This window comes from Ailuropoda melanoleuca, chromosome 9, assembly GCF_002007445.2.
Source record: "Ailuropoda melanoleuca isolate Jingjing chromosome 9, ASM200744v2, whole genome shotgun sequence".
Lineage (NCBI taxonomy): Eukaryota > Metazoa > Chordata > Mammalia > Carnivora > Ursidae > Ailuropoda > Ailuropoda melanoleuca.
The window spans coordinates 48,646,095-48,669,472 of record NC_048226.1 but is presented as its reverse complement, the minus strand read 5'-3'; the positions used below and the strand labels follow the sequence as shown (position 1 = coordinate 48,669,472).

The following is a 23,378-nucleotide window of genomic DNA, read 5'->3' as shown; positions in this document are numbered from 1 at the left end:
TTGGGGGAATGGAAAGCATAAAAAGAAAGGATGAGTTACATAAGGATAGGTTTATCTATCGCTGCTCTTAGTAAATGAATTTCAGTTGTTTTTTCTTCTGTGAAAGAAAAGCAGTATGACATGTCTAGTGATAAAATGTCAGCAGGAGACCTTTTTAATAGTTTTTGTGCTAGATCATTTTGTCTTAAACATATTTATGTGACAAGTTAATCACACTAACCCTATAGATGCTATAATTTGCCTCGAGCATCTTTTTCCCATATCCTTAATGTAGTAGTATCCTTCACTAAACACGTATTATGTAGTGCCAATTATACTTTTAATTAATTATTTTTATAAGTCTCTTTACATGACCATAAATGTTTCCCCCTAGGTTGGCCCTTTAGAATCTTAAATTAGTACAGTTTGGGAAGTGGGGATTGGGAAGGGAAAGGGTTATAGAATTGTGTATTAAAAGAATGAGATTTCATGGCAGAATAGGAAAAGGTATTGCCTGTTTTTGACATTCTGGAGAAATCAATTTGAATTAAATCTGGTGGTGTTCATTTCAATTCTGAACAATCCCAGCTTTAAAGAAAAAGATTAGTTTTTATTTTTTTTTGACTATTTATGTTGGAGTGTACTTTTGTGAAACTAGATACTAATCTGCAAGAACCAATAATATGGGGATCACTAAACCTTACTTAAACTAAATTTCTGAAGGCAAGTAGAAACAGACTGGCTAATAATTGGGTGTGGATGGCAGTCACTGTAACAGAATCAGAAAGTACTGGTTTACAAAAAAAGCGTTGGGGATGTTTGATTAAAAAATGTGAAGTCTCCATAATCTTTTTTATTTTGATTAGTTCTTAATGAAGCAGGTCATTACTTTAACTTTTTCAGAAAGTTATTAGCACCTTCATTAAGGGCCTTGCATTTTTGCAGGAATCAACTGGTCTTTGGGAGCCGCAGCCTTCATTTTCTTCAGTCTTATTGAACTCTGCTATCAGATTCATCCTTTAAAAATATATCTCATTATGTCTCTTCTCTTCAGTGATAATTCATGCCTTTGAAATCATTGTGGTTTCCCTACAGTGGGCTTTTTGCAGTGGGTTCACTCTTCAGCCAGCCTCTCCTGCCGGCCTGTTATGCGCAGTCATGGCAGATGACTTGAGTCTTTGCTTCCCGGTAACAAGCACAGCCACAGTGCATGCGGATTAAATCACTGAGGAGGCAGCCCATGTTGGAACCCATCCCAGTATCTCCCAGATAAACCATAGCCAGGTTTCGTGGCTTGCACGATCTGGAGTTTGCACAACCTGTTCTTGTGTCTTAAATGCCATTTTTTTTCTTTTCTGTCTAGGAAGTTTTGTGATCCTTCATGGTGTCTTCACATTTCAAAATTTCTTCTTTGCTTCAGAGATCATGGCTAGTCCTGATTATAGTAACATCCTATTTCTGTAAAAATGCTTGAATAAAAGTGAACTGAGAGTTAAATTTTTGGATTGAATCCCTCGTACCTAGGAGGTTTCCTGGCATTTGGTAATCGCTCAAAAAATATAAGTTAAATTGAGCCATTTGTCGAGAATTAGGATTCACTAAAACACATTTCTTATGTTATATTGAAAATAACTTTGTGACTTAAAGGTATTTATGATATTTTTCTGCGCTTTACACCTATTATGGGCAAATATTGTTGTGTAGCAGCAAAGGGAAAAGAATTCCATGATCAGATTGGTTGAGCTTATAGTTATTTCTGTTTTACCAGTTTCTTCTACTCCTGGGCCCTGCCCTTCTCTAAAGCCAATATTCTAGAATAAGTGTATCTGCACAAAAGAGGAGAAAGGAAAGGAAGGGGAACGGAGTGTCACATGTTAGTGATGAACCAAAATTGGATGCCTGTCTGGACTGCCTGTACCATGCCCTGTTCAGCAAAGCACCCTAGAGTCATATTATCAGTGTGCATTCCTGAAGTTTCTTTGCTTCCAGATAATAGGCATTACCATATCGATGAGGGTTAAATAACCAAAGGAGCAGGTCATGCTGGAACCCATCCCCATGCTCTCAGAATTCCCCCTCCATAATCTCCTTTCAGATAAGATATAGGAGTGTGATGTGTTCCACTGAACCATGTCTCTGCCCCTTCCCATCTGTCCCATCTAGTCCCCCACCTGCGCACACGTAATAGTGACATCATGTTCACTATTTAACTGCCACAATTATATTTTAATTTTATAGTTAGTATTTCCTGGGGAAAAAAGTTCTTTCACCACAGATTGATTGAGGCATTAATATAAGTAATAATGAAACTTTCAGTCATTTGAAATAAATTTGCCAAAATCGACTCAGAGAGTCTTTTTCTTCTTATGCCCATCCCTAGCCAAAGCAGCAGTTATACAGTAATAATACTTTCCAGTTTCCAGACCACTTTTATAACATTATCTGGTTTAATCTCAACAACTTTGTGTGTATAGTAGTTGTTCTTTCCAACTTTTTGAAGAATCTGAGGGTAGGGGTGCCTAAGTGGCACAGTCAGTTAAGTATAGGACTCTTGATTTCTGCTCAGGTCATGATCTCAGGGTGTGAGATCAAGCCTGACATCAGGCCTCGTGTTGGACTCCATGCTTAGTATGGAGTCCGCTTGAGATTCTCTCTGCCTCTGCCCCTCCTGCTCGTGTTCTCTCCCCTCCCCCCCCCGCTCCTCTCCCTAAAATTAAAAAGGAAAAGAGAATCTGAGGGTAATGACTTTTTCTAAGATCACATAGCAAGTAGGTGACAAAGCTGGAACTTGAGCTCAGGTCTGATTGATTTTAAATATGCTTTTTTCTACTCTGTCACAGTTGCCTAAATAGGAATATAGAGCATAGGAGGAGTATTCCACTTTAACTATGGTGTGTAATGGACAGTGTTTGTTCTATGTTTACAACTGAAAGAAGTTACAAAAATGACTAAAATGTTGAAAAATAAAACCTGAAACAAAAAAAAAAATAGACAAATTATTCATCTGGAAAAGCAAAGGCTGAAGAATAGTTTAATGATAGTCTTTTGGTCCATTAAAGAGTCTTACATAGGGAGGAGATCGAGCCCAGCTGTTCTTAATCTACACTGAGGCCAGGCCTGGGGAGAAAAAGAGAAAAGAAAAAAAATGTTAAACTGTAACAGAAGGGATAAGAAAGAATTTTTCGATAATAAGGATTATTAAATATTGGATTGGTTAGAGAGTGTGTTAAGTCTCCTTTTCTGGCAGCCATTAAAAATTCTGATCTTTGCTAAATGTTAAGTATGATTCTTCCAGAAATGAAGCATTTGCAATGGATGATTCTTCTGAGAAACCACTCCCTCAGACCAGTTATTCACTAAATACAAGTAAGGAACCTGAGGGAGAGAAGGCTTCCCTCACCATCCAGTTCATCCAGATGCTCTCATAGTATTCTGTCAGTATACCAGTTAGCTACCAAACTACTCATTCCATTGCACGTAGTCAACAAACATTTATTGAGCAACTGCTATGAGCCCATTTTTGTGGTATATTCTATAATTAATAACATATCCATCAGCTGCAATGCAGAACTGATTATGACTAGTATTTAAAGATACATGAATTGGCATAATTAGCCCTCTAAGTAACACAAGCCATGTATTTCATCTGATACCCAACTGAAAAAAATAACATTCTATCCAGTCCAATTTTGGGGGTGTGAGAGAGGTAAGAGGAAGGAACTGGTAGTGTTGGACTTCTATCTGTGTCCAATATGGTCAGAGCCTTTCAAAGGTAAATGACGATAAGAGAGCTTCCCTTATCTTTCTCACCACGGAATAGGAAATCTGGGGAAGATACAGAGTTGTGGACACTATGACAGTAGAGGAGTCACGTGCTATATTCCCACATACCGTGAATGACTGTAGAATTTTGCATGAGGAAAACTGAGTAGAAATCAGAATCTTTTTAGGTGGCAGGTGCTTTGAGAAGTAAGTATAAGATAAGGCACTTTCCCTTAACTAGCTTACAGATAAACTAGGGAAAAAAGATGTACTGGCATGACTGAAATCACAGGACAGTTGATTGAGGGCTCAAGTGAGTGGCACAGACAGTTGCTGTCAGAGTTAAAGGTGGTGATTATAGGAGTTGGAGATAGTTATGAAGGTTTCACAGAGAATGTTGAAATAGGGTTGGAATGTGAAGAGCAGAGAGTTGTGGGCAGTGGGAAGAGTTGGCAGGGAAGGTGAGTGTTTTAGATACATGAGAAAAGGCACAGAGTTAGGACTGAGGGATGGCATGGAATTAAGGACTCCACTGGAGAGTAGTAGCTTGTCTGCTTGCAGAGATGGAGACAGAATTGGGCTAGGTTGTGTCTGAAAAGTTTGTACTTTATCCCAGAGGTGGTAATGAGGTAAGAAAGAGATGATTTGGTAATTGTAGGCAAATAATTTTGTGGATTTTGGTCTGCTTCTGGGGTTTAAAAAAAAATGTTCTAGTTGTTTCCCTCAATTACATAAATGCATATAAGTTAGAGAAAATCTGTAAACTGCAGAAAAAGTGAGAAAAATAATCTTATTTATTGATGATTTTTTGAATGGATTTCAGAATTCCTTTTCTGTTGAGATAGTTTCAAAATGTTATATATTATCTTTGAGAACCTGCGATACCGTATACCTCTGTTACTATTCTAGTTGTTTGTTTACTTGCCTGCTTCCCTTACTGGACGTTGGTTAGGGTCCTTAAGTGAGGACCAGGATGTTTTGTTTATCTCTGCATCCCAAGCACCCCTCAGGGCTAGGTGTATTGATGTCCATAGAGTTTGTGGAATTCATGAGTAGTCTTTAAATCTCACAGGGTCTGCTTAACCGAAGAAAGGGAGAGCCAGAGTCAGTGATTGATTTGTAACAGCCACTGTGGATATAGGGATGAGAACTAAACAGAAATGAGTGGGAGGGCTGGCAGCAGCACAGAGCTATATGGATGGTAGATATGCCAGAAAAATGATGAAGTTCGCCTTGAAGTGGACTAGCCCATTCATTCTCAACATTACCAGGAAGCTTGTTAGAAATGCAAATTCTTGGCTTCCATTAGAGGCTTACTGATTCAGAAACTCTGAAACTGAGACACTGCAGTCTAAGAAATCCAGGTGATCATGATAAATGCTCAAGTTTGAAAATCACTAGCTGAGAAGAGCAGTGAGACTACAGGACTGATGGTGAAGACTGCAGCATAGAAAGATTGAAAGCCCAAAGATGTACATAATGCCAGTGAATAAAACCAATGAAGAGCCATGCTAGCTGGAACAGGAAAACTATGAGAATAAGATTATATTATCACAAAGAAAGCTGAGCATGTTTTAAGTGGGCAGGATCTACTGCTCTTGCTTAGTTCACTGCCTTCCTGATCTTAGTGTTTGAGTAGACTTAAAGTAGCTTAGTTCCACTATAGGGACCCCACACTCAAATCTCCACCCACACTTTCTCTCCTGTCTCCACACAACTGCCTACTGAGCTCTAGCTGTCCTATGGGAGCCTCAGATCTCTAACACTACTGTGTTATTACCTCTCCTTCAAACCTATATCACTGCATGTGTTTCCTATTTCAGAGAACTGGACTATCATCCACTCAGTTACTCAAGTCAGTTATCCTTGGCTTATTTCTCATTAAATCGTATCACTTCTGTCTCCTCAGAGCTTTAAGGATACCTATTTTTCTCCATCCCTACTGATACTATAATTTAGACTATCGGGACTTCTCATTGATCATTTTAATAATCATGTAACAGTCATCTTAACTGGTCTCTCTGCCTCGAGACTTTCGGCTTCAAATCCATTCTGAATGTGCCCAGAACAAGCTGTCTAAAATGAAAATTTGATTAGTTCTTTTCTTAAACTATCTGGTGGCTCCCCATTAACATCTTGATAAAATACAGCCTCCTCAATTTGGCCTTTACTGTTGGTCTCCTACTTTCCTTTCCAGCTTTTTGTCCTTGCACCTTCAGTCCTTGTCACCTGCTCTCCCTCTGCTTGGAATAGCATTCCTTTGCCAGACTGACAGTGCTGATCTCAGGTAGCTGCCTAGATATTACCTCTCCATGAAGCCTTCTCTGACTTTCTGAGGTCTAGTGTTAGAGGTAATGCCCTGGATTTCCTCTTGGATATCACTCCTAACATCTTATTGTAATTGCCTCTTTATTATGTTATATAGCACATTCTTACCCACCCCTCACCTCACTACATTGTAGTCTCCACAAGGGGTTGAGACTATGTCAGTTTTACTATTACATTAGTAACTGGTAAACAGCCGATGTACAACAAACGTGTTGAGATAGGTAATAATCAGTAGTCTGGATAGGATTATTTGAAATAGTTTTAAAGGCTATTGGGTAGGAATTTGTATTTCCTATCCTTCACCTACCCCTGACTTTATCCTATTCATCTACTCTGTGACATATGCATTATGTGTACTGGGTGCTGTGCTGGTTGCTAAGATTCAACTGTAACAAGACTCGAATAATCTTTGCAACGGGGTTTATCCTCTAGTGGAGGAAATAAACAATTTAAAATGTAGCCTGTGTACAGTACCTAAAGGCCAAGACAGTGAAAGAACGGAGTGCTAAGGGAACAACTAGAAGAGGCAGCCAGCCCAAGTTTGGAGAGTTAGGAGGAAGTGATGCCTAAGCCACTATTAAAAATTTAGTGCTTAAAAACTGACAACTGAGTTTTTCAAGTAAGGAACAGGAACGTACTGTTCCAGATGGAGGCAACAGACCATAAATGTTCACTGGGGAACAAGAGAAGGGGGCACCTTGTGACTAGAGGTCAGCAGATTAGGAAGGAAAGCAAGCTGGGGTAGTTTGGGAGCCTTGTGTGTTTGAACAACTGCAGTGTGGGAAATGCACTGAAAAAGGCAAAAGGTGGGATAGACCAATTAGATGTAATCCAACAGAGAGATGAGAGCTGCTGAATTTAGGAAGAGGCCTGCAGGGGATAGAGTAGTGAATGGATTAGAAAAATATTTGGGGCAAAGAGCAGAACCTTGGGGATTGATGAGATTTGTAGAGAGAAGAAAGGGAACTCGGTTCTAACCCCCTTCTTCTTTTCCTGTAGCTCCTGGCTAGTATGAGGCAAGGATTTCACAGAACTTGCAGCAAAAATCCTTCCTGCCATAGCTCTAAGCATTGAAATTTTGAGGGAGCTGCAGGAAGGGGAAAAAGGTGAGATCACCCCAGAAGACAGATGAAATATATGGGAGAAAAGCATTCCTATCAAATGTCTAGATTGAGAGGAAAGCAGCAGTGAACACTGGTTATTCAGTAGGCACTTTTGTTTCCTATACTTGAACTTGTTAAGCATGTCGTCTTCTGCCGCTAAGTCGTCCAGGATCCGTGAGTAATTTAAAAACATCCCTCTGCAAAACCTCTTTAATTGTCAGAGACATTCCCAGTTTCAAGAGGTACAACTTTATTTTAGGATAACCTTTTAGTCCTTTAACTTCTAACAAATTACGTTTAGTATCTTTTTAGTAAAAATCATAAATAGAATTTGAAAGGAGCTTAGAGGTCATTTTATCTCTGGCCTTCAGTTCTGTAAGTGAAAAAAATAAAGCAGAACTAGGTGAAGTGACTTGTCCAAGATCACAACTGCCACACTGTCGGTGACAGTGAACTCAGTGGGACACCTGCCTCCCTCTGTGTCTTACCGTTCTGTTAGTGCGCTAGGCCTTTCGAAGGCCCAGAGATCATGCATGATCAAGATCAAGCTCCATGTGGTCAGGGCCATTTTAGAAACTAAATTTAAACGGATTTCTTGTCATAGTTTGGGTTTACCATTTTTTAAACAATAAGTAAAATATCTATAAACTGGTCTGTACACTCCTTGGCGATAACAGCCACTGAGTGTTTTAATCACCGTTGCTTGTACATAATAGGTGTTTAATGGTGTGTTTTGAATGAGTCAGTCATACCTAGCTAACCACTAATCAGCTTTTTCTATTTCATTTTAAAAGATTTTTGTCCCCTTAGCACCTCTATGATTCCTTAGTTTACTTATGAAATGGTCTTAGTATTTATTTTTACAACATAATTTTCTTAGAAAACTGTATGATGTGTATCTTAGTATCTGAATAACAGCATTTCTGCATTCATGTTGCTTTGTGCTACTATTTATTTTCTGCAATAATGTGATAGCATAATAAACACTGTTCATTTAATTTTTTCTCCTAACTTTATGGATATAAGAGATATTTCAGAAAGATTAAATGACTTGTTAAAAAAAATATATACTTTTGGAGTCAGTAGAAGTACTGGCAGTTAACCTGAGGTCTTGACTTACCGTCCATTGGAATGTTCCATAGCGTTTACTGTATTTATTAAGTTCATGTATTTCTCCACTTGTCATGTTCTTAGCTTCGTCACTGTTAGCATCAGGATTTTATGATCTCCCTGCTAAAATGACCAAGGAGGATTACTTGGAGGTAATTTGTGGGAAAAGGGTACAACTTGCTGCAACCTTTGATGTACAACCTTTGCTACATTCTTTTGATGAGGAGGGTCCAAAAAAGAACAGCAAAGAAAAGAAGGGAGGGAGGGAGAGAGGAGACGGGGGAGAAAGAGAAGGTTCCATGTAAGAGGTGATTGATTGTTCACTGTTGTTTGACACCTACTGCCAGCTCCATCTTCCGTGGGCCCTGGTCATTTGTGTATCGCAGTTTTCGATGCATAAGTTGAGGAGATGGTACAAGCTTGCAAATGTTTGATGTTCCCTAATTGTACTTTACCCCTAGAGACCTTCAAAGAAGACATGGCTTCCAGAGAAGAGAACATGAAAAGGACAAACAGAGTGCTAAGAATAAGTCAGTTGGATGCACTTGAACTGAACAAGGCCCTGGAGCAGCTAGTTTGGTCCCGGTTTTCTCAGTGCTTTCATGGATTTAAGCCAGGGCTGTTAGCCCAATTTGAACCAGAGGTGAAAGCGTTCTTGTGGCTTTTCTTATGGCGATTCACCATCTACTCTAAAAATGCCACTGTGGGACAGTCCGTTTTGAATATTCAGTACAAAAATGATTTGTCCCCAAAGCTGAGGTACCAGCCACCCAGTAAGAATCAGAAACTGTGGTATGCTGTGTGTACAATTGGTGGGACATGGCTGGAAGAGCGCTGCTACGACCTGTTTCGAAACCGTCATTTGGCGTCATTTGGGAAAGCCAGGCAGTGTGTGAATATCGTGGTTGGACTTTTGAAATTAGGTGGACTGATTAATTTCCTGATTTTCCTTCAGAGGGGCAAGTTTGCTACTTTGACAGAACGTCTCCTAGGCATTCGTTCTGTATCTTGCAAGCCCCAAAACGTACGTGAAGTTGGCTTTGAGTATATGAATAGGGAACTTCTCTGGCATGGTTTTGCAGAGTTTCTGATTTTTCTCTTACCACTTATTAATATCCAGAAATTGAAAGCTAAGTTGTCTTCGTGGTGTATTCCTCTTACTGGTGCTTCTAACAGAGACAATGCATTAGCCACCAGCGGCAAACAGTGCTCTCTGTGTGGAGAGTGGCCCACCATGCCTCACACCATAGGATGTGAGCATATCTTCTGTTACTACTGTGTTAAGAGTAGTTTCTTATTTGACGTGTACTTTACTTGTCCTAAGTGTGGCACAGAGGTACACAGTGTGCAGCCACTGAAATCAGGAATCGAGATGTCAGAAGTGAATGCTCTTTAGAAACTTAAGATTGTTTCCTCTGAGGAAAACTGTATTATGTTCAGATCCTTAATATTAGTCATCCTAGGCATACTGTTCAGGTGTCTTTTATGAGGGTATATGTTTCTCAGCCACTGTCTTCTGTTCCTTTCCAAGCATGACTAAAGTCTAATCACTAGAAACCACATGATTCTGAATATATTATGTAATCAATAATGTGTTACTTTTCTTTAAATCATTGCATTCAATTTTTAATGTCAAGAATAATTGACAGTTTTTGTCAGACTACTAAAAATGCTCTTTTATTTTGCTACTTCCTGGAAAGAGGTTAGATTCTAAAACGATTTCAGAGACTCTGGGATGAGTGTGTATTTATTTTCAGAGATAGCGTTATAACATCATAATCCGACAATAAGACCCTGTTGTTTTGAGCCTTAAGATCTAGTGCCCCAGTTGTAATTTTAAGCTTTTCTCTAAAACCTGTTTTGAGGGGGTCAGTTGGCTTCATTCTCAGGCAAAATGATGGCCACCAGGAGCTCCAGACTGATGTTCTGCCAGCTTTCTGATCCCGCTGGAATGAGTGCTTCCTGCATAATAGTTCCGGCTAAGTCCAGGACCTTCTTGTCATTGGTCTGCCTGGGATTACACATGTGTGAAACAGAACAGGAAAGTACTGCTCTTGATTACTAGATGTTTACCTCACGGACCCATAGTAGGAGAGCAGGCAGTTCACCACAGGAAACTCAAGTGCCATTACAAGAATAGTGGATGGTGGGCAGGTATAAACAACAGATCCCTACTAGAGTCGAGTCCACATTTGCCTTTTTAAATATCAAAAGTCTGCATTCTTTAATTTTACCAGTGATCTGGGTTGATAAGGACATAAGTAACTGAATGGTTGACTTGATTGCAGATTTAAAAGGATTAAAAAATAAACATTTTGTTATACTAACAATTTTGTTCTAGTGTTATTTCGATAAAGTGCGTTCTTAGTAAATACCCATATTGTTATCATTTTAACATGAAAATATTACTTTACATATATGCTAACTAATAGAGTTGTCAGTATTATGGAGGTTTTATGTTTTTCCACAGACACTGATGGCATTTAGTACAATATATTTTTTTTAATTTTGTATTTTTATTTAACATCTACCCCCTCACTAAGTGATTACCCACAGGAGGTCAGGGAGTATGTCTGTTTTACTCATCACTGGATAGCCAGAACCTACCTGTCTTAGTGCCAGTGTACCAATAGTGACATTTTGTTAGCTGAACAACTAAACCTAATATCAGAGATTGGGTTCTGCAGAAGTACATGTTGCAAGGAACTTGAAGTACTTGGGCCTGGATTGGGTCAAAGTGGTCAGGCCTTTTTACCTACAGCTCTCAGTCACTAGCCATGTGCTCTGGGAAGGGTGTGACCTGGAGCATGACAGCTCTCTGCAGCTGAGGCAGGTGCTAAAGGACCTGACTACCGCAGCTGGGCAAAGCAGCCATCTCTGGAGGAGCTGGGTGACCAGCCTAGCGTTAACCACATCTAATACTGTCTCTCCATTATTTTTCTGTATGGTTTTCCATTTTTGTTTTTCTTGCCAGCACACTAATGGCAGGAAGTGTTCAACTTAAAATGATTTGGTTTATGACTGACTTGTGTACTCAAGTGCTGCCTCAGGGAACTCCAACTCACTGCAGAGACCTAGGCCTGCTGGCTAAGTTGCTCTAATGGTCCCAGACCCCATTCGGTCCCTGTCTTCCTGTGCACTGCCAGGAGACTTGCTCTAACACCCGTGCTTCTGTTCCTACTCCCCAGTGGTCTCAGCACTCATGGTTCAGTATAACTGGGTCATATTTAGCTACATGATATATTTCTGCTTTAGCCTTAAGAACCTAAGCATCACCTATGAGCATCTCCCTGGGGAAAATAAAAACTTTTACACACTGTTTTTTTCTGTTCAGTGTAACTTGTTCTCCAATCACATTTGCTGCTTGTGTACATAATGTCTCCAGTTGCTTCAGTGATCATATCTAAAATACATACCAGTCAAAGGCATGTCATGTTCCCTTGCTCTCAACACCCCCTGCCTCAGAACTCAGTGGGTTTTGGATAGGTTTATTTAACTCCTCTAAGGTTCAGTTTGATCAACCTATGAAATGGACATTCAGTAATATCTGCCTCTTAGGACTGTAATGGGAGTTAAATAACATCATTCTATCAAAAATTACTTATTAAACCCCTACAGGCATTGTTCTTTAGGCAGAGATGTACTTATAAATGAAAACCCTACTCTCATAGAGTTTACATTTGTGGAGGAATAATAGACAATAAACACATGTGTAAGATAATTTCAGGTGTTGGAAGTACTCTGAAGAAAAAAAGAAAACAGGCCGAGGGAATGGAGAGTGTGAGGGATTCTGTTTAAACTTAATACTCATGGAAGGCCTCCTGAGGAGTTGAAGTTTAAAAAGTGATCTGAATGAACTGAGGGGAAATGCCAAGCAGAGGAGAGGTGCCAGGGTAAGGAAATGGCAGGTACCCAAGCTCTGAGACAAGAGTCCATTCCTGGTTGAGCAGTAGGAAATAGAGTGACAAGGGAGAGGTGAGGTGAGTGCGGTGAGGGGGCGCAGGGTCAGGCCAGGTAGGCCATGGTGAAAAAAAATATCTGATTTATTCCAAGTAGGAGAAAACGGAGAAGTTACAAGTTCCTATTTTTAAAGGATCCCTGTGATTAATGTATAGCTAGGTATGAGTAAAAGCCAGAAAACCTACTCAAAAGGCAATTTGGTACTACTGATGATCATTATCATTTCTATTAGGTTTGTGGTACATTAACAGTGTCACTATCTGAAATGGTCAGGAACCTGGAAGTAAACAAAGCTGTAGGAAACCAAAATATTTTTTCATAGATTCCACACACCAAAGCTCTACTCTAGGTATTTGCTTGAGTCCCCATTTAGAAGCTGCTTTATTTTGAACAGAATTCTAATGAACTTTCAACAGACTGAAAATAACAGGTAAGAGGAGGGAGAAAAATGATGAAAGCAAGCGTGTTTACAGTTATAAATAATAATAATTAAAAAAAACCTGGTATCAATGAAAAAAAAACCTTATAGTCTTTTGACAGAGCAGGGACACACAGGCTCTAAGGACCAAATGAATAATTATAATAGTTTAAAAAATGAGCTCGGATCATCAATAAATGGTACCTTATATTCTGTATTATTTGGCTAAGAAGGCAGGAACATTAGTATTGTTATATTTGAGGAAGGCTTCAAAATATGTTGGCACTTACAGGCAAAAACTTGATTCACTTAGAACATTTGCTTTTAACAAAAAGCTAGTTTTCCTTATAGTACTTAATAGGTGAAGTATTAACTGAATTAAGAAAAGATATTTTCAGCAACAGAACAATTCCAAACACACTTTTCAGCCAAAACCATTGGCCATATTATCTATAGAACTGATGCTCCATGGTTCTCTCCAGGTAAAGATATGTAGAATATGTTTATATTCATCACAAGTAAGTTGACAAGTATTTCTCTTGTGTGTCTGGGGTTTTTATTCCTTCAAAGAGTATGTAAATCATGAAACATGACAGATTGTGCCTTTCTGTTCCCAAGTCATCACTTATTATCTCTTGATATTTTCAAGACAAAGCTTATGGTTTTAAAATGTCATTTTTCTTAAAAGTAAGCATCATTATCAGGTTGTCCAACGGCCTTCATTGAACATTGCCTTGAGTTGTTTTCACAATTCAAAAAGACTAATCCAAGTCACTCCTGAGGCCAGAAAATCCAAAAGTATGGGATTCAAGCGGTAGTTCACTTTTCTTCTGTTTAGGAGTAGAGTAACTTGTTCTCACTAACAGATTCAACCCATCCTGTGCTGAAATCCCAATAAAACCTAAATATACTAAGTTAAGTAAAGCTGATTTTAAAATCAAATGGGTAGGGACATGTTTATATCCATTGAACTTAAGAATTTATCTCAAGGAAATTTTAAGAATTTGAAAATAGATTTATTGAAATGATTTTCACTATGATACTATTCATAAGATGTGAAATGACACAAATCCTCAATAATAGGGAAATAAAATAATATAGCTGTTTGACTCAATGTCCTATAAAATACCATGAAAAAAATTGTGCAAAAATATATATAAATAATTTCGATTACATGGGAAAGTACTCACAATACAATAGTAACATGGAGAAAGTTGGATAGTAAATACAGTATGATCTCAATAGACCCATATATATCTTGAAATTAGACAAATAGGCACTTGTCATGAGATGAGCAGGAACATACATATATTACTATTTAACATTAATCTTCTTTACATTTTTCTATATTTCCCAAACTTTCTACACTGAGCATGTAATACTTTTTTATTACACCAACCAGTTATTTATTTCTTTAAAATCTCGTGGCCAATTTTGTTTCAGTTCATTTCAAAGGTAAAATATCTGCATAGCTAGTAAATAAGTTAAAAATGTAAATTTAGGAGATTAAAAAATCCTAGAGTATCCATTTTTTGCATGACAATAAAATCCTGCCTTTCTGGACAACCACAACTGTTGAAAGAGTCTGAATCATTTCAGACATTTTAAATTAAATATTGAATTTGATTCCATATAATATATACATTTTTAACCACTTAGAAGTATGTAGGCAACAAAAAGGTAAAAAATGCCCACTCCCTTTTCCAAAAGTATTTGATGTTTATAAATGAATGTATGGTATTTTTAAATAAGTGTAGTTTACTTACTTTAAAATATCTAGAACTCATACACCAGATCAAAACAATTGACATGAATATTTTATATTATTAGTTCACCTAAACATGTAAGATAACTGTATTTCCTCAACAAAGAGCCAAGACCCAGGATCTGACCCAGGATCTCTATTCCTTCCAGATGTGGACGCAAAAATGCTGATATTTCTGAGGTATTTTTATGGTTTGGTTTACTAGTAAGATATATTGCAAACTTGAACTTCAGCTGAGACTTTATCTACATAGTCAAAATTCTGAGTAAGTGAACCAGAGACTTTACTGTTCTGAGAGGTGTCCAGGATGGTTCCCTAGTAATCATATCTCACTAAGCATTCAGGAAATAGCATCCTCTCTTAATAGCCTCTATTTTTTTAAATCCACATCAATTTGTAAAAGTGCCTTTTTAGTCAACAAAAAATATAAAATACTACAGTATGGTCAATTTTTAAAGCAATAAACCTTTAAAAATGCTTTGCTCTGGAGCAAATACAAAAGAGCAAATATATTCTTTGAAAGCAAGCACCTCCCATCCAATACTGCATGTGATATTTCTTAGATCCCCTTCTCAAACCTACTAGCATATTCCTCAGTTTCAACTAGATAACTCTCTTTCTCAAACAGCAAAATAGACTGTAGGCTCGATAAGGACAGAGAAGTTCTCTCTCTCTCTCTCTCTCTCTCTCTCTCTGTCTCTGTCTCTGTCTCTTTCTCTCATGGCACTTCCCCCAAAACGTGTGACCAGCACAGTGCAGTTGCTTAGGAAGTGTTTGAAGAAGGCAAGGGCGTTTGGGGTTTGATCATGAACCCCCTCACAAATATTAAGCAGAACAACTGATGATATTATTGTGGGAAAATTTCTACAAGCACTTCTTTAACAGTGTACAGAGGACAGCACCCCCAGTTTGTCTTTTGTAGTGTATCTTAGGAGTGCCATTTTTAATTTAAAATGTTTGGTGGCATTCTTGCTTTGAGGGAAAACACAGTTGGAATTCAGGAGCACAATAAGAGAATTAATAACTTTTCATTGAAAATACATGCAATTTTGGAGCTGTCAATTTCAGCTATGTCTCTTTAAATACTTTTTCTTCTAGAATCCAACTGGGTAGATGAAATTTTTTTTAATTCCATTATAGAAGTAATAGCCCTGTTTTGGTGTTTTGTAAGCAGATAATATTCTGCTAGTGACTGTCTTTGCAGTAATACATTGCTCTGAATTCTGAATTCTATTATTTTACATCTACAGCAGCTTAAAGTGTATTTTTTATAAACAGCAAACTTCACCTCATAAAAATTCATTACATAAGGGCATAAACAAGTGCTTTTCCTTCTAGTCATTGACAGTAAGTGATTCATCAGTTTTCCACAGAAAACCAATTTCATTGCAGATGTTCTGTAATTTCCAATCTCCCTGAATTGTGGAACCATATCACACAATCCCAATGCAAGGAATGTAAAGATTTTTTTTTAATGTCTGTGCTTAGTCTCTTTAATAGGATTGAATATCATTTGCTGTCTCATCAGTTTTATTTTAAAAAATTAAGTAATCAGTCCCCTATTCTTTCCTTTCTTGCCTATGTTGATTCCACACTTGGATGGATAACTGGTAGAAGATTCAAAACCCCAAAATGACTTGATGTCTGAAAACAGTAACATTCATTTCTTTTACCAATGTCAAACCAAAAAAGAGGAACAAAAATTTTCCCAAGTCTAAATTCTTTTTTCTCAATGTTTACTTTTATTCTTTCAAGCCCACAGTGAATGAGAAACATAAGGGCTATGGAAAACTGAGGATATGTCCACCTTTCTATTAACCGTGCAACCCCTGAGAGATATCCTTGGGAAAATTACCTCCACCAAGACTCGCTTGAGTTTAGTTTGGTCCAGTGTTTCAAAGTTGACAATGGGAAGGGGGCATTCAAGTATAAAATAGGGAGTTAAAAGGGAAGAAATGCCTATAGATTCAGGATGGTCTAAGGTCATATATGACAAATAAAAATTTCTCAGAAATGCTGACAAGAAAAGGTTGAATATCTTCTAAAAGCCTTAGAAAATTAAAGTCCAGTCTTTTTAAAAACACCTCAATCTTTAAATTGAGAGGTCAGATCAAAAGCAGGACCATTAAATTTACTAACAACACAAAGTTCTAAGGTCTTGCAAGGGCGAAGTGACAGATTTTCAAGATCGGCAATTAGATTCTGAAGCTGATCCTCATTTACCTCTCTGCCTTTTCACTGCAGCTCTGGTTACCTACATACTTCTTTAATGAGTTACATAAGGAAGGCCTATGGACTTGTCTCAGCAGGGCCATTTTTCTGCGGAGGCCTCTGTGTTTTGAGAAGCATAAATATCTGCACATGAGTCTGCCATGGTCCCGGGAATTCCATCATCAACGGAGAGCAGTGTGTTATAAAGGAAGAGCATTAGCGCTAAAATAGGAAATTACATGGAATGTGCTGCCACCTCCCGTGGGTTTCCTTCTGGCATCAGACAGAAGCTAGAGGCAGCCAGAGAAAGGGGAAGTTGGCCCCTATACATGCACTCATAAGCTATGGAACCACCAATTAAAACCTATTCCATCTCCTTATCCCCTGAATTCCCCCAATTATTGCACATTTCATCTTTTTACTTACTGTTCTTCAAGGACATTTTAAACTGATTTCTCCTTTATACAAACTGAAATTTAAAGTGATAGGAGTGATTAAACATGTCTTCCCCCTTCACTCAGTCTAGAAAAATGATTATTGAACACTTAACTTCAGTATGTTGAGCACTAGGAATCCAAAGATAAATAAGAGATCAGAGTCTACCAAAGAAGAAGATGATGAGAGTAAATAGACAAAATGCCTGGAGAGCCTTGAGATGTGATTAACTTATTCCATGGGGACCTGTACAAGGCCTCCCAGGGAAGGTGAGATTTAGGTTCAGTCTTGATAGTAACACAGTCTTGATAGTAACACAATCTTCAGGTGAAACAAAAGAAGGGCATTGAAATGAAAAACAAAACACTCTTGAGATTGAACACATAAATCCCGAAATCCCAGTTCAGATGAATAGTTCGGATTCAATAGATAATCATTAAGGACCTATGGAGTGCCAGACACTGCTAGGTAAGCACTGTGGGTGGAAAGACAGAAAAAAGAAAGATAAAACAGAAGACATGCCCATAAAGAGCTCACAGTTTTCTTGATAATTAGTTATCACTGTAGAAAACAAGGTCTGGTCAGAGCAAGGGTTTGTACATGAGCAGGGGGAAGACAAGTTCATAACACAAGGCGTTGTTTCAAAAAGAAAGCACACATTGGTCATCTGAAGCGGAGAACCACGTTTTCCAGGACCAGCAGGAAGACTAAGGATGCCTGGGAAGACACGGTATCAAAACAAGAGAGAAGGTTGGTGAAAGGAGACAGACTGAGTAGCAAATGAGGTCTGACTGAAACAACCTGAAAATCCTTAGCTCTGCTCAGTGGCTGGTACACTTCTGGAATTTTTTATTCAGTGCGACACTTCACGAAAGAAGCAACTAAGTAATTTGTCCAAGGTTACTGTGCAAGTGTGAGAACTAAGATCTTCCTGACTCAAAATCCACCTCTTTCTACAGTATCAGACTGCTTTCAATTTTATTTCATAATTGCTCCCAGAGCTTCATTGTACACCTGGCTTGTCCATACCTTCTGCATTACATGGTTTGCAACAAAAAATCAGGAATGCATCAGAAAGAAAGAAAAAATATTACTCAGATGGAACTACCCTTTGGAGTGTTGGCCATAATAGAGCAGACACTGGTTAGAATGTCCTATTGAAGTAACTATACTGTAGGTGAGAGAGAAGATACAATGTATTCTCAAGATACTTGGATACTTGGGAGGAAAAGTCTATGTCACAAATTTCTCTTTACCCAAGAAATGGAAATGATGATTGAGGAAGGGGTGGAGATGTTACTGATTTCTCAGAACTCAACACGGTGCTTGGTCTGTGTTCCATAGTTATTTGAATAAATACAAGAATACATGTCAAAGCAAAGGTAAAGCATCAGAGATACTCATTTTCACCTACATATTTTCAAAGTTATTATCTGGTGGTGCTGTTTATAATAATCATACCAAGTATTATTGAGGTATAGAGAAATGAGCATCTTCTTATATTAATGGAGGATTATGAATTGTTCTGGAGAACAGATTGATTATATGTATCAGAAGCTTTAAAATATGCATAATTTTTTGTAAGAAATTATAATTCTATAATACTACTGATAATATAGGAAGATTTATTTATCAGGATTTTTTTCCTATTCACTACAGTAAAAATTGGTTAACAACCAAAAATTTCCAACGGGAAATAGGTCGAATAAATCATGCTGTAAAAAAATGAGTCAATTAATTAATTACATGATAAGATTTGCACTATATATCCTAGAGTAAAAATTAAAAATGTTATAAACAGAATATGCAATATTATTATATTTTCCTAAAAAAATTATGTGTATATATTTATTTCTATATATCCACAATAAAAGATTAGAGCAATTTGCAGCAAAATGTTGGTAATAGCCACCTCTGGGAAATTTGGATAATTTCTATTTAATTCTGTGTGATTTTCTGCATTTTCCAAATTTTCTACAACAAATATATATTTCTTTTATTAAAAAAAACCTCATAAAAATGTAAAAGCAAGCAACAAAATGAGAAACATGTTTTCAAATTATATGAAAGATACAGGGTTAGTGTCTTTAACCCTTTTTATTTCCCCCAAAAATGAATAAAAAGATATAAAAAGACAGTTCTCAGAAAAAGAAATAATAAGGCAAATAAACTTTTAAACTATGTTCTGCTTGGCCAGCAATCAAAGAAATGCTAATTAGAATAACAACGTACTATATGAGTGTGAATGTTCATTACTGATGAAGTCCCAGTAATGATATATATTTGAGGAAAGCTATTTGCCAGTATGAATGAAGATCCTTAAATAACTCATAGCTTTTGACTCAGGAATTCCACTTCTCTGTATCATGGGAAAGTAGTCCAAAATGATGACGATGATTTATACACAAATATGTACATCAAAGGTTATGTGTACTAGTAGGATTCATAGATGTATATGTTAGAGGAATTTATGAAATCAACTTTAGGGGAGTGCATGTTGAATTGCTTGAGGTATTTTGATTGAGGCAGAAAAAGGAGGGAGAGGATTTATGCCCTGGGCCGAGACAGGGATGATGGAGAGAATGGCAGAGTGTCCTGCCATATGTCCTGTCCACATTAGTCAGGGTTCTCCAGAAAAACAGAACCAATAGTGTGTGTATGTGTGTGTGTGCATGCGTGTGTATGGAGAGAGAGAGAGAGAGAGGAATGTATTACAAGGAATTGGCTTATATGATTATAGAGGCTAGAAAATTCCAAATCTGCTGAGTATAAGTCTTGTGGGCTAGAAACCCAGGAGAGTCAAAGCTGCAGTTCCAGTCTGAAGGCCAGCGGGCTGGTGAATTCTCTCTTGCTTGGGGTAGGCTGGTCTTTTTGTTCTATTCAGGCCTTCAGCTGATCAGATGAGTCCCACCCATGTAGTGGAGGACAATCTGCTTTACTCAGAGTCTGCCAATTTAAATGTTAATCTCATCCAGACACCCTCACAGAAACACCAGGATAATCTTTGACCAAATATCTGGGTACACCATGGTGCCAGCTAAGTTGACACATGGATTTAACAAACACATCCTTGTGGAGGGGCTCTCAGCAGAAGGTCAAGGAAATGTTCTTAGGAAGATCCCCATTAGACATAAGCATAAGCAATGTAGCTCTGAGGTCTAAGGGACAAAATCTGGCCAGAGTGGAGAGAAAAGTTTTTTTCTAGTCATTAAGGAAACATAGCAATGGTCTGATGCAATGAGTGCTTAAAGAGTCAGCACAATTTTGATACCTCAAGCATTTGCAGCTCTGGGAACTGGCAGACAGGACCCAATCTTCAAGTGGTAATGTGTTACTCAGACATAGATAACTAAGACAATAATACTTTATAATACTGACCCTGATACTAGACTAAACTCACGCCAAATGGCAATAAACTATGAAAGGTTGCCACATAAGGCAGAGTAAATACTATTTTGATTTTTCTTCTGCATGCTGACATAAGATACTTTTAATTAAGTAGCAATGATAGTATCCTAAATTCAATAATACCTGGTACACCATAAAGATGCATGTTTCTAGTCACTTAAAGCTACTCAAATTGAAATATTATTTTAGGCAGTTAGCTTGTTACATCAAGCTATCATCAATGACTGATTTTTTAAAAAGGTGTTGGGTGGTTGCTCTTGCTGCTACTGCTGCTTTCATCTTGAGTGACTGTCACATGGTAGGCATCCTATAACTGACTATTGATGAATGGGTTTCCCATAAATTAAATGAGAATTCATTTTTTTAAATGATATAGTATTTGAGTTTCCATGTGTTCATGGATTTACTGTACCACTGAATTTTGAATATTTATTTTCCTTTATTTCCTGCAATTCTGATCACACAGCTATCATTAAAAATAGGTATAGTCATCCCTGAATTTTCTAAAGGTCACATTATGCCAGTGGCAGTTGCTTTTGGGAAAGACCTACATTAGTACCTGTTTTTGCTGAGATAAATAAATCCAAAGATAATTTTTGCTATTATGAGAAAAAGGTGAAAAGCAAACATAGCATTCAGCATTTGTTTTGAAGCAAACCCACATGGAGGTGTCGGCACCCCAAGTGAGGGCTGGCAGCGCCAAGCTCCTTCCCTGGGAACTACATGCCACGTCTCAGCATCAAGCCAGCATAGCTTTGAAAAGTGTGTCTGTGAGCATCTGTGCTTTATCTTGATTTATTTTGTGCATTCATTAGCAAGATATGTTATAGGGTATCAGAAAAGCCTGAGAGTTATTTTTTGGGTCTGGGAATGCTCAAATTTTTTTCCATGTAAATTAATGGTAGCTACATCTTCATTTTATGCCATTTTGGCTTATGAAAGATTTCATGGGAATGCTCTACTTCCAGATAGCAGGACGACCTGTATTGCTTTATGTAGTTTCTAGACACAATATTTTACTTTGCTAAAATAAAAACATTAACTCCCAGACACTCTAATCTGTTAGAACTTGTTTCTAGTCTCCAATGAGGGCTAGTTAGTTGGAAGATAGAATATATTCCAAGATGAGCAGCAACCTCCTGAACCAGGAAGCCAGATTTTTATCTTCTTGATAAAAGAAGATATTTTTATCTTCTATTTATCCTTTGAAAAGGCAGAAGTCACATTAGCTGTGTAACTAACCTCCGTCTTTCTTAGTGAGCTGTTTTCCTTTCTCCATTTTCTTTCCACTTTCTCTATTGCAGAAGTCTTTGAAAAGAAACTTGATTTTTATCAACTTACATTCTTTTTCAAAGAAAGTTCGTTTTCCTCAAATTAAAGTTGGATTAATTAATCTAACATTAAATAAAAACAAGATCTTTTATATTTATTGTCCTCACTTTCTTGCTTCAGTTAAATATAGGTAGTTTATACCTGTACACTTATAGTCAGTCCATGTAGCCAGGGCCCAGGAGTGCAAGAGCATCTGGCTCCGGGGTCCCAAACAGACCAGGTTGGACCACATGCCGCTGACAAAATCCACAGGCAGAGAAATGAGCAGTGGTGAAACAAGAGAGGAGTTTATTTCAGTGAGGCCAACACCAGGAAGTTAGTGGACTACCGTCTCAAAGACTGTCTCCAAAGTGCTGAAAATACTTCCAGGTTTACACAAGGGAAATGTGGGGAAAAGGTGGGTGAAGGTATTGAAGGTCAAATCCATCACAGTCTTGGAGTCAATCATGTGTGGGTCTTGCTGGCTCAGGGCAGTCCTTATTGCCTGAGGGGGTAGTTTCTGTTCCCATCTGGGGGTGCTTTGCCCCCCGGGTCTTCTAGAACCAAGAGACAGCGGGAAAGAAGAACCCAACCAGAAAGCTTGAGGTCAAAATGGAGGCAGCAAAAGTCCTCATTCAGCATAACGAACACCTCCATTTTGAGATAAAATTGATGTCCGAGATATAAAGTATATCAAATCAAAGCAATGGAATTCAGAAACGCAAAACAAACACTAGGCTATCCAATTATTTACATTAGAAAATCTGGGGAATACAGACAAATAGTGTAGCCAAAGTTAAATCAGCATTGCATCAATCACAACTTCTGCTGGAATAATCAGTCCATTCAGGTAGAACTTTGAAGTCAAAGCAGATCTGGAACCTTTAGTAGAGTTATAGTCAACTGTACCAAATATTATACAGCTGTGTGAATATTAAAAATTAAGTGTTCGGTAGGGAGCTCCTATATTTTTTTTCCCAAATCTTTTCATTTGAGGAAATGTTCCTCTGAGAAGAATCAAGCCAAGTTCTGCCTCCCCAATTCCAGTCACTGATTTACTAGCCATAACACTCATTTGGCAAGTCATTGTCAAATCACAGGCTTGAAGAATTTTTGAAGAATTCCTCTATAAAAGGTTTATTAAGCAGATATCCAGACTCCATTTTGTTACTACCAATGACTGAATTCACAATCTCCTGAGAAATCAGTCATGCTTTGGGGTAGTTTTATTTACTTAAAAAGTTTACCTGGTATTTCAAAATAGCTGCTTGCTGGTCAGAATTCTGTTCTGTAAAGTCATTAGAAGAAAGTCTAATCTTCCTTCCCCCAAAGAGTCTTTTATCTACTTAAAGTAAAAACAAAACATGGCTCTCTTCCTTTTCTCTTATCTAGTCAAATACCTCCAGGCTTATCTACCCTCCCTCTGGCACCAGCACCCACATACCCACACTGCAAAGGGAAGCTGGGTCAGAGGGGTAAATGGGAGCCAGAGTTCAGGCCACACTCCCAGTGCTAAGTGATGACTCCCAACAAGGGGCTGTAGCCTCCCAAAGAAGGGGGTGCCTTTTATAATTTTTACAAAGGCATC

At 38.0% G+C, this 23,378-nt stretch overlaps 1 protein-coding gene across 11 annotated transcripts in view; it reads left to right on the top strand.

The window, feature by feature from the left end:
• PEX2 (peroxisomal biogenesis factor 2) overlaps positions 1-23,378 on the top strand; it is a 50,908-nt gene that overhangs the window by 6,667 nt on the left and 20,863 nt on the right. For 2 of the 11 annotated variants that reach the window (XM_034668218.1, XM_034668216.1), the window contains 3 exons: positions 7,069-7,175; positions 8,367-8,434; positions 8,744-10,612. The exons of 4 other annotated variants lie outside the window; for them this stretch is intronic. In XM_034668218.1, the coding sequence (XP_034524109.1) occupies positions 8,761-9,678 (918 nt within the window). In that variant the 5' untranslated portion in view covers positions 7,069-7,175; positions 8,367-8,434; positions 8,744-8,760 and the 3' untranslated portion in view covers positions 9,679-10,612. Of the gene's footprint in view, positions 1-1,342; positions 4,448-7,068; positions 7,176-8,366; positions 8,435-8,743; positions 10,613-23,378 lie in introns of those variants that run through there. 5 more of the 11 variants (XM_034668219.1, XM_034668217.1, XM_034668221.1 and 2 more) reach the window with 3 other exon arrangements.